The following is a 12,190-nucleotide window of genomic DNA, read 5'->3' as shown; positions in this document are numbered from 1 at the left end:
CTAGCGAGCGAGGCACACTGGCTCTACGAAAAACGGAAGGCAAATCCAGCCGAGGTGAATGCGGATTTCCGAAAAGCCATCAGGAGAGAGTTGTGTGGCAAGTGGCAACAACGATGGGATAACTCCGACAAGGGCAGGTGGACCCATACATTGATCCCGTGCATCGAGAAATGGGTCAACCGAAAGCACGGAGAATTGAATTACCACCTGACACAGTTCCTTACGGGACACGGTGGCTATAGGAAGTACTTGCATCGCTTCGAGTTGGACGAGTCTCCCAACTGTCCTGAATGCGGTGCTACACTCGAGGACCCGGAGCACGTTATGTTCTATTGTCCCAGATTTCTACAGCAGAAAAGGAGGTTGAACAGCATCTTAGGGGCGGACATCGAGCCCTCCAACCTGGTGGAAGAGATGTTGAAGTCGGAGGAAAACTGGATGGCGGTAAATGAGGCAGTAGCCGTGGTGCAGACAAAACTCCTGGAGTTGGATCGAGCTCGGAAGGCGGCGCGACGGAGACGTGACATGGACGAGCTGGTATAACGAACCAGAGCCTTCCCCGCGAAGTAATACTTCACGGTGGTCCCGCGGGGAGGGGCGGAAGAGTGGGGGTGGTTTTAGTGGGTGTGAATCCCACACACTGCTGCAACCTGGCGCAGCAGCGTCTTTCTAAGATTTCCACCTCCATCCATTAAAAAAAAAAAAAAAAAAAAAAAAAAAAAACGGTTTAGCGCTAAACGTCAGAAAGTGTCACTCTATGTGCTACTCCCTAAAATCCTCACCCACTTCTTTCTCCTACTCGCTTAACGGACATTCCTTATCCTGCTTAAATTCCACTCAAGACCTCGGAGTCAACTTCGACAATAAGCTCCGCTTTGACACCCATTGCCTCGATGTCATCAATCGAGCAGCAAAATTGTCAGGCTTTATTCTTCGCTCCTCCTCTGATTTTGACTCCATCCAACCCTCCTTAGCTCTCTTCAATTCCCTTGTGAGGAATACCCTCGAGTATTGCTCCGTGATCTGGTCACCCACTCGTAACTGTGATTGTCTTGCCCTTGAAAATGTGCAACGTAAATTCACCCGTTCTCTCTTCTTTAAGAAAAGTCTCCCTCGTGTGGATTACCCCTCCCGCCTCCGCTTTCTAAACCTTCCCTTCATACAACAGCGTAGATCCTATCTGGATCTATGCACATTCTTTAAACTTTCCTCGGGCCTGATGGACTGCTCCGCCGCTGACGAGATCACCTACCGTCCTGCGTCTTATAACACACGTAACGCAGATATTTTCAACGTGCCCTTCGCGGAGCTCGAAGTCTATTTTCATTCCCCGATTCCCAGGCTTTGCCGGAATTATAATGCAAAACAGCTTGGTCCTTTTAACTTCCCTACTTTAAGTAGTTTTAAACGTAGGATAAGTTTTTTGCTTTCTCCTCCTCCTCCTGAGGACAATAATTAATTGGAATTCTCTCTGTTTGTTGTCCGTTAATTAAATAAATAAATAAATAAACTGTGAACGCATACAGTGAGTTACATTCTTTTACGTCGAATGTAAGGAGGGGGTCACCGTATATGTAAAAAGGGGGCGTACATTTTTTTTCGCCAAATATATTCATGTGGGGTATCAAATGAAAGGTATCGATTAGTACTTTCCGAAGCCGGTATTAGTTTTAACATTTGTTGGAAAGGTGGGGAGTGCGGGAAGCCAAAAGTGATCATCTCTTTAACGGACCTATTCTCAACCAAAAATCTGAAACATTTTTTTTTGAATTTGGAAAAATATTGTTGTTGTTATCTACAAGAATATCAATCTTATTTTTGTAATCGTTAATTAGTATTTTATTTGCGTTATTTTCATTTGGCAGACCATCAATTTCACTCAACAGATCGAAAATAGTTAATTTGTGTTGAATCATCATTATTTCTACTTCCTAAAACGTTAATTTCATTTGTTGAAGCGTTAATTTCATTTGTAAGAGTCTTAATTTCATTTGTAAGAACGTTAATTTGACTTACAAATGGTATATATGCATATAGTAATGATTGCTTTTCAGGTCCGTCAGGGATTCGCGACGAAAATGTAAAAGCATATCCAAAGGAAATGGGTATCGAATGGGCGGAGCCAGATTTTGCGAACCTTTGTGTTGTAAATTATAAAGTGTTGATTCAGAATGAAGAAATATCGTATAAATTTGAAACCGTGGTCAAGGATAGATCTTTATATATTGATGGATTATACTCTTGCATGACATACACTGTGAGCATTACACCTGTAACCTTAAATAAAGAAAGTCCTGACGGAGAGACGGTCGTATTCAGTGCTACTACAGGAGCAACCGTTGTGGATACAAAGGATGCAGAATTTGATCCGAAGGTCTACAACAGAAGTATCTCGATTCGGTTTGTAAATAAAGATGAAAAGAACAATTGCCAAATGCTATTTGTGCAATTCACATGCGATAGTGACACGGATGCTCCGATTAGGGTTCGTATAAAAGAATTTAGGATATACTCGTAATTGCGAGAGATTCATAAGATGAATGATGATTTTCTAGCATGCTGAGGTGACTTTGCCAGTGACTCAGGGCAGTCATATGCCTTTTACAGGTGTACTGGAGCCATTATCACCTGCAACACAGTATATTTGTAAGGTTTCAGTTTATAACATCGATGGATGGTCAGCATCAAAAGCTGGTTCTCTACTAACAACACCCGATTGTAAGTTGAATGGGTGGGATGGGTATCCGAATTCCTAGAAGTTTTAAGAATATGATGTACTACATAATTTTCTTTTAAATCCATGAAGACCCTGGTCCGCCACAAAATATCACCTTGCGTTCACTATCATCCACCGCCTTCAATATCAAATGGCAGGCGCCCAGATACAGGAACGGTAATTTGGCTTTATACAGATTGTATATACAGACCATTGGACCTAAATACAAAATACCAAAGAGATGCGATACAATCAAAATTGTACAACTCAACCAGAACGTTGAAGCTACGAAAACGGAGTGGACCTTCCTGGAGGCGTCCCCTTACTTTGAGTACAGTGTCCAAGTAGCGGCTAGTAATGAAATTGGAGTGGGGGAGTTCTCCAATGCGGTAACGATTGTTACTCACTCCTCTCGTAAGTTAATAACAAGCTCTTGAATAATTTACACCATTTAATGTACCATTTAAATTTCAGGTTCTGATCCTGTGAAACAATTTTCTGTAGGATCAATCGAGGGTCCTGAGCTCTCAGAGACTTATAAAGCAAACGTAACAATTCAGTGGTCACTGCCATGCTACACTCATGGACCAGTTGTTGCATTTGAAGGAGCATTTATTGGTGAACGAGTTGGTTTCGATACAGAATATATCCCATGGTCGTTATCTGTTAACAGTTCAGATGAGGACTCAAACGAAACATTTGAATGGGTTCAGGACCGTTTGAAACCGGAGTATAATTACACGACTAGTATTTCTGTTTTAGTGGACGAGGCTGTAAATAGTCTTGAGTCGAAATTAACTTTCATCTCGCCATCTGGAAGTTTGTATAATAATTTTTATGGCTATCATCAATGGTTTGATCCGATCTATTCTTATATTGTAGTTCCACCGAAGCCAAATGTATCTTATAATGGTGACGTAGATGTTTTTTCTGCACCAAATCCAACAGAATCGGCTTATGCACGACTTTCAACGGATATACTGAACTCTGATATGGGCAGGATTCTATATATTTCTCTGTTGATTTCGGAAAAGGTACAGTAAAATTTGGTTGTTACTTTATCCCTTATTAAATTAAGTAGAAAGACAGACAGAGTCCACAAGAATTTCTCCTTCATTCGGTTAGTTTTTCGTCCTATGCGCCATTCCAAATATGTTAGTTGCTTTTCGTAGATGCCCCCTTGGATACCGAGATTTCCTTACTCGGACTGCTTTACGTAAAAACCTGGGACTTCCTAAGCCTCTTTACTTGAAACCCCGAAACTTCCGTAATTGGAAAATCGTTCATGTAATTCACAACATCCGTTTGAATTACACAGTTTGTAGGTATTCCCGTGGATTGCGTAGTACTAGACAAAAACCCCTTCTATAACTCTAATTGAAACGTTTGATTCGCACTTAATACATACAACATCACGCACAATTAATTATAGAACAACTGATACAATTCGAAGCCTATTTATAACTGACACGTTATGTTCTCACTCAAGAACTAGATTAAACTTGACTCATTCAGTGGTTTTTTTTTGTAACACATTCAATTTATTTATCGATAATTGGTTTACATAGCTTGAGACCGGGAAACTGTGTGTGTGTGTGTGTTTTTAAGGTTTTGTGTAAAACAAAACCTTATTAAAATCCATTCACTGTCTGTCTGTCTGTCTGTCACTTGCACTTTTCTTCAAAACGGCTAAACCGATCCGATCAAAATTCGGTGGACAGATGAGAACTATGAAATCTCACGCATCCAGCAAGTGACATAAATTTAGGTGGAGTTTAAAGGGGGTACTCCATACATGCAAAAGGGGAATTTAAATTTTTTATCCACCGGATATAGTCGTGTGGGATATCAAATGAAAGGTCTCGGTTAGTACTTTTCTGTGAAGTATTTGGTTCACAGGGTTGTGGTTGAAGAGTTGTCAGTTAGTGGCAATGGAGTTGGGAAGGAGTATGGATTTTGTTTTGGGAATACGATCAGAGATGTTAAAGTGAAGGACAACTCCGTCATGGTCATTCAGGCTTGGAATATGTAGGTCTTAGGGGGAGGTAGGGGAACTGGGGTAAAGAAGAAGGTGGTTGCTCACCAGGAATGGGTCGATGAATAAGTGGATATATTGCTTGTGGAAGGTGGGTTAGTTTGTGGGGAGGAGGATCAGCTGGAGGGGGTGGTATCTTGGTGTTATGCAATGTGTTGCCTTTGGTGTTTGAGTCGCCCCCTAGTACGAGGGAGAAACGCTTATTGTGACTAATTGGGAGGGATTTGAGGTGTTGTGCTAGGTTAGAGATGTCAGGAGGATTAAGGTTTTGATCGAGACAGTAGAAGCTACCTAGGAATGTGATGGAGGAGGAGGTGGTGATGGAGACGACTGTTAGCGCAAGCAATGGGGCAATTGTCAGATTCCCTGGGCCCCAGGGGATTTGCTACCAATGTGGCGGTGCCCCCGCCTTGCCGGTCAACACGGCCAGTAGAAATCGACGAAAAGCTTATGTTTTGGGTTTAGTTTCGATTCGGTGAGAATGAGTAGATTTGGTTTGTGGACGGAGGGAAGTTGGCCAGTTGGTGTCGTTTTTGTCGACTAACAACTGAATTCACGTTCAGTAATACCACTCTAGTGGACATTGCTTGGGGACAATTGGCATAGGAAGGAGAGGAATGTTCGATGCAGCGTGTCCTATGCGCTGGCAGTTCTGGCACTGCGTAATTTCATGAGGTTAGACTGCCTCAAATTTTAAGATGCAGTGGAACATCGCTCTGACTTTCGAGAGGAAAGATTGTTGAAACTTGGGGCCAAACGTAACAAGGAATAGGTGAAGGGGCTTAGAGTTCCGACGTGATGAGCTGGTTTCGTATTGACGGATGCTGGTGGTTTCGGAGATGCCAAGACAGTGTAGTTCGTTGAGGATTTTCTCAGGGAAATACGTAAAGTCTAGCCCACATATGAGTAGATTGATGGTTTTGAGGTGCGATGGGGTGTAAGCGAACAAGTGTTGGTTACCTTCTTTGACAATGGATTTGCCGGATTCATAGTCTGCTTGGGATGTGGTGAAAACTTGGGTGGAGTGGATGTAAGTTTTCTTGAGAGCGATGTGGTTGGGGATTGGGGAATGGATTTTGCTTGTGATGGATTGGTTTGTCGTGAGGTCTGCCCGAATAATTAAGGGAGGAAATTTTTCTTTGCTTATCTATTTGTGGTTTGTTCCAGATGGTTGGGTGGCTTCAGAATTATTGGCAGCTGGCTGTTGGGGTTGCGGGGCAGGATTGTAATCGACTTTCGCCTCAGTTGTAATTGGAAGGATTGGGGTCGTAGCTTGTGTTACGCTGGCTGTGCCTGGGTGGATTCCGGGCTCGGATATTTGCATGAGCTGGCGGGCCGTTCTTCGCAGTTCTTGTGATGGGATTTGTGGAGCGATGTTTGGTGGCATGTTGGTTGCGCAGCGGGCCGGTCGTATCGACTAGTCATGTTTTAGCGCTGTTGTGAACTCGTGCACTTATCTCTGGGGGGTGGCGACTTCGACTTCAGAGATTTCGAAGCCGTGTCGGATTCGCTATCCTCGGGGGCAGTTCCTGGGCTGCCTTCGGGGCTCAATGGAGCTTCGCTCTCATTATCCCCCTTCGGGGTGGATCCTTTCGGGATCGGTATCCGGCCTTTGGGGTGACAGGGACCTATCGTCGACTTGGCGTTCGGACATGACGTCTTTTGGTTTTTTTTCCTTAGCTTCACTTTTGGTAACTTCGTTTCTTTCATAATTTAATTCACCGCCACAGCGCACTTAAATACGTCCAATCCGTTTGGACGTCTGATACGAACTTGACTGACTCCAAGGGCAGACCTCCTGCCCTTTTATATTTATTGTTTTTTGAAATCATGGCATGGCGCGTTCGACACACAAGTTGCTCGCACGCTCACAACACTCCACCTTCAGTTGAAAGCACCCACCAAACTACACTTTCTTCCGGGAAGAAAAGCTTTAGCCGGGTCAGGGAAAGACTCTTGGTCGTGCCTCCGACGTTGAGGTTAAAGTGGTGTGGGTTTCGCTCGAGCACTTCGAAGGATCCTCCTAAGGTAGTTGCAATGGGAGGCGTCCATCCTAGTTAATACAAACGTACAGAAGTCAAGATATTTGGACACGTCTGCCATGCTTTTCGAAAGGTTGATGGGTGGTAGCGGCTTCAGGTTTCGGACAACGTCCTTGAGCAGACGCAATAAACCGGTAATAAAGTCCCGACCTAATGTTGAGTATAGGGTCGTTAGGGACGCAGTTTCTCCCTGTATGGCAGCTCTACGGGACTTGCAGTAAATTTCTGGCGATTGGCTTTCCTGAGACCAAGTAGAACGAGAAAGAAGATTTGCGATCAAAAAGGGTCGTCTTGGACCATTATGCTAGGAGAACTCAAATTGCATTCAGTCGGTGATTATAATTGCCGGCACCCGAAAGAGTGGACTCCACTCCCGACAGATGTCTGAGGCATCGATGAATGTGGCTAGGGATGCATTTTGCTGAAGTAATGCCAGAAGTCCAGCTATTACCTAGTGGCCTCAAGCGCCTGGACAGCGTCTGGGAACCATCCTCTTAGATGGGAGTCTATGGTCGTTGGGCAAGATAAGTAGGCGTTAAGGATCGGTGGGCAGCCTTGAGGAAAACATGACCGTACAAGGAGACGTTGAAAAATGTACTCAGGGTGCTTTAAATGCTTGGACTCAGAGGAAGACGTGTTCTGCTCGTGTCATCATCCAAATAAACGCAACGGAAGTGGAAGAGTGGATGAATCTCTGAAAGGTTTGCGCTTTCCAAAAGTCCTAGCTATTGCCTTTTTCGGAATGTCTTCGGGAGCGACAGGAATTAAACAATATGCCTTGCCTAAGACCAAGATCGGGAAAATATGGCAGTTTGCAATAGACGTCAAGGTATTTAGACGTCTATAATCGCCACAAGGTCTCCAATCGCCATTGAATTTAGGGACCATGTGAAGTGGCGAAGACAGAACAATGGTGTGCAGGTCTACAAACACCCACGTCCGGATCGACGAAGAACTTGCTGCCACGAGCTTTAGCGATTATAGTGTTGTATTATGATTCCGGGATTCGAAAAGAACCGATATTTAAGCGCTTGTCTGGAGTAGGTACTTGTGCCGGCTCAAGGGATTATCAATTGTGAGGCGATGTGGTGCTGCATTTCGGATTGTCGTCGCTAGCTTTTTCATAAGAAAGTGCAGGCATAGGTATATTTCGTAGGCTTTTCGGCGAATCTACGGTAGCACTAGCATTCCCCGGTGCTTGCCGAAGCCGATCGCGTTTTTCGGGAGGCGAACCTAGACCGTGATCTAGTCCTACTTGCCCAACGCAAGGCACCGACTGCCTCTGTCAACTCAGAAACGGTGGTTGTTAATGCTCCAGCCGTTTTCTGTAGCTGAGTCATCATCAGGAGACCCCTCGCCAACCACGGTTCGCGCGTAGACCTTGTAGGTTTTGTCTGCGGTGGCGGCGAATGTGCCCAGAGACCCCGAATCCGAACATGCTCGGATAGGCTCTCCAGAAGCCTCTGCAGCCACAAAGACTTTACCAGTTCGGTGCCGACTATGTCACTAACTATTTGCTTCAGTTCACGCAGCAGTTGGCCTGATGCACGGTCACCAAGTGTAAACTCCGTCACTAAGTGGAAAGGCCGGTAATTTGAACATTCTGTCGGACTTCCTTCCTTTTTCCAGGTTTCAATCCTCTGTTTTACCCTCTTCACTAACGCGATTGAAAAACTCATTGAACCAGAGTCTTGGGTCTCAGCTCATCACTTTGTAGAGCTTCAAGGATTACACTTCCACCATTGAAAATCTTCCGAAACTGCTCCTTTTATAATTCAAGTTGTTCCTGATAGTGGATAACGCTTTCAAGGAAGCTCTACGATTTTTTTAACAATTTAATTGACGTCATGAAATTGAACGAAATTTGTGTTTCCAGGGTTGCCAAAGTGATCCATCTCCGAAGATGGCATTGATAGATAGTGAGAAGGAATGGCCAGATGTTCCCAGTTGGGCCGATGTCCAAAAGGATGCATGTATCAAACAGTACCAAACTACACCAAAACGTTGGTCACCAACGCCAGGTGAGGAACAATTAAATATAAATATGCATGGATTACACTTTTAGCACCGCATACATTTCAAAATAAATATTTAAGTTTTAGTTAACGCCGATCATACGAGGACAATGTCAATAATTCAGTATGTCGTTGGAGGGGAAGACTGTTCTAGTAGCCGATCCCAACAGGACTATTGCAACGGACCACTCAAACCAGGTAGGCGTGTACATATATATATTAGTTACAAGAAATCAAATTATTAGAAACTCTGCATTATCTTTAAGGTGTTGAGTATGTTCTCGTTGTGAGACTTTTCACGAGCAGTGGATATGCCGATGGGAACTGCCTATATTTCAGAACAGGTTTGGCATTTTTCAAGAAATTTGAAAGTAGGCGGCATATATTGTTTTAACTTTCAGATTCTAAGGTTGAAGTACAATTCGTGTTGCTTATGATCATAAGTTGTCTGCTGATTGCGTTCTTCCTTGGATTTTTGTATCTTTGGATAACGAAGAAGATCGTTTGGTAAGATTATAATATTTACAACCTGGTCAAATTTGACCCGGACTGGTTAAAAAGCAACAGTAGCCATCATTCCATTTCAAATTTCAAAAAACTCATTGGTCAATGACTTGTGGTTTCATTCAGGGCAGATGCTGCCTCACCTCTGCCCTGGGAGCAGCGTGACCGAAGTGGTTACAAGTTGGTATTTGCTCCCTTATGTTAATTCAAAAACACAACATCTGTAGGAATTACAATGACTACAAAATTGTAAACGTCATAAACAAATGGCAGTTAAACCCGCACTAATGGACGTATCCCTCCCAAACTTCAGATGAAAGTCAAAGAAAGTGGTACCAGCCCAGAAAAAAAAATTACCCATTCGATTTACGCGCGAGGCCTAAATGAACCTGTTCGGATCAAACATGGTCAGATAGTAGATGTTGCTCAAGTAAAGCACTGACTGAAATATTGAAATATCTTTATTTTACAAATCTCAATTTACGATTATCTTATTTTATATATAATCTACTTCTTAAATAACTCCGCAATTTCAGGCATGGTGAACCATTCATTGGTGTTGAGGAACATACTGGCGATATTACATCAAAGAATTTCCTTAATTATTATGAGGAGATTGTTAAAAGTGACAAACTTAATCGGGAATTTAAGGAACTAACGGCTATTTCAAATGAATTGAATTTATCAAATGTGGCGTCCACTTCAAATGAAACGAAAAATCGATATAGTAATATTTTTCCATGTATGTATGACAAAAATATTATCATATAATGATAAATACGACAGAATAATCTATTTTTTTATTTCTTCTTTTTTTGTAGATGATAAAAATCGGGTTATTTTAGATTGCGATTCAGATGGAGCGGATTATATAAATGCATCCTTCATAAATGTAAGTTTTGTTGTTTGAAATAAAGAGTATTCTATAATAGATATTAGGTCACGACAGTGGATTGTTCTTCCATCTGAAAATTGATAATTCCACCCGGAAATTGATAATTTCAGCACTAAAAGGAAGCACTAGATTCAAGGTTGCACGAGTTGTCAGGAGCTACTGTCATTCTCTAACTGGCACACTAGAGAGGGGTGGAAAGGGATTCCCCCCAGCCCTGAAGTTATCTCAGGAGCCCACAGTAAAAATCTCTGTGCCCTCATAATTTTCACCCTATACCTGTATAATTTTCAACCCGGTCCCATTTTTTTGTACGATTTTCCCCGGGTCCGGATTTTCTCTCTACGGCCCTGGCTAGGACTTTTCGCTTGTATCTGATGGTCCATGACAACAATAATTGTACCACACTGGTATTTTTAAGCTATCTCGAATTAAGTTGACGGGAGGTGTGGACGAGCTGAGGAGCATATCACATGTCAGTCAAACCTATAACCGATTGAAATTTCAAATGTTTCCCACTTTCAGGTGCTTCAGCGTGGTATCTGGTATTAAGTATTCTCCCAGGTATTAACCTACTTCGCATGAGAGTCACACTTTGTCCAAGAACATGTATAAAGGTTTCATCACTCTCTTCACAGAAGCTGCAGACAATGTCCGCAGCTATCTCAAGCTTTCGCAGGTGATAATTTAGTTTGCAATGACTAGTGACAATTCCTACTATGATCCTAAGGCTTTTCTTGGCGAGGTACAAAAAATCCTGCAAGTGTTTAGGTTGGTATCCCCGCATAGGAATCCTGAAATATTTCATTCCTGATAGGTTCGCCCAATGCAGTTCCCTCAGTCGTTTTCTTCAGTTTTCAGCGTCGTACTCTTGACGTTCCGGTTCGTATAGCGGTCTCCCTGCCGCTTTCCTGCGTTATTGCCTTCTAACCCAATATGGCCTGTCAGTCTGTTAAGGCATTCCCATTACAGTTTACAGTTCATGTGGTTATACCCAAATGCGTTAATAGACGCTTGATGGTCGGTCAGTCCTAAATTCTTTCGGAGGCTGAAGAAAGCAAGTCTATCTATGGCGTATATATCCGCCTGAAGTATACTAGTGTGCCTACCTATTGGTTTAAAATACGTTTCCTTACGACCAATGTCCACGGCATCCGCAATCTCTAGTGTGTGGAACCCGTCAGTGTACCAGGTAGTACAATGTCGTTAGCGTATTCCTGTACCTGTGTTCCAGTATTTTTTTAACTTTCCTAAGAGCTCGTCAACTACTATACTCCACATTATGGTGATAATACCCCGCCCTGTACAGAACCTTGAGTAGTGTTCATGACAATAGAGTTTTTACCTTCCGGTACTTCTAGTTGGTTGCTTTCTAACACCCTGCCCATCCAGAAGGCATGAGTGTTCCCGACTCCCTTATGAATTAGGGCATCCCTTATCTTTGCGTACAATGTGTTGCGGCTCCGCCGCCCGAACGGCGGAACTACAGCGGGCGCGTGTGGGATTCACACCCACTAAAAACCACCCCCGATCTCTCCAGCCCCAGCCCCGCGGGACCACCATTGAGGTATTACTTCGCGGAGTAGGTTTGCTCTTAGGCACCCATCCTTCTCCTATTTGCAGCTTTCTTTGTTCCTTCAGCAACTCCTCCTGCATTTGGATGATTGCAGAGCCAACCGAAAGCCACTTCTCCTCGGACTCCAGCATCTCAGTAACCAAGCTCCCCGGGGTCCCGCTCCTGCCCAGCACCTGGTTCAAGCTCCTTCTCTCCATCGCAAATCGTGGGCAGTGAAACATCACATGCTCTGGATCCTCCGGTATGCTATCGCATCTGGGAGAGTTCGGAGAATCATCCAACCCAAAGCGGTGCAGATACTGCCTGTAGCAACCACTGTGTCCCGTGAGGAACTGGTTAATGTGGTAGTTGGTCTCCCCATGTTTTCGCTCAAGCCACACCCTAATGTTGGGAATGAGCCTGTGCGTCCA

General features: G+C 43.6%; 1 protein-coding gene across 2 annotated transcripts in view; it reads left to right on the top strand.

Moving 5' to 3' along the window:
• LOC119654714 (phosphatidylinositol phosphatase PTPRQ) overlaps positions 1–12,190 on the top strand; it is a 72,060-nt gene that overhangs the window by 49,708 nt on the left and 10,162 nt on the right. The window contains exons 9-19 of one of the 2 annotated variants that reach the window (XM_038060233.1): positions 2,055–2,485; positions 2,556–2,718; positions 2,807–3,130; positions 3,191–3,535; positions 3,599–3,750; positions 8,670–8,814; positions 8,896–9,006; positions 9,075–9,152; positions 9,210–9,315; positions 9,849–10,054; positions 10,134–10,204. In XM_038060233.1, coding sequence (XP_037916161.1) covers positions 2,055–2,485; positions 2,556–2,718; positions 2,807–3,130; positions 3,191–3,535; positions 3,599–3,750; positions 8,670–8,814; positions 8,896–9,006; positions 9,075–9,152; positions 9,210–9,315; positions 9,849–10,054; positions 10,134–10,204 — 2,132 coding nt within the window. Of the gene's footprint in view, positions 1–2,054; positions 2,486–2,555; positions 2,719–2,806; positions 3,131–3,190; positions 3,536–3,598; positions 3,751–8,669; positions 8,815–8,889; positions 9,007–9,074; positions 9,153–9,209; positions 9,316–9,848; positions 10,055–10,133; positions 10,205–12,190 lie in introns of both variants that reach the window. The other variant, XM_038060232.1, reaches the window with a different exon arrangement.

Source organism: Hermetia illucens, chromosome 4 (assembly GCF_905115235.1).
Source record: "Hermetia illucens chromosome 4, iHerIll2.2.curated.20191125, whole genome shotgun sequence".
Lineage (NCBI taxonomy): Eukaryota > Metazoa > Arthropoda > Insecta > Diptera > Stratiomyidae > Hermetia > Hermetia illucens.
This window is presented reverse-complemented; position numbering and strand designations above follow the sequence as displayed.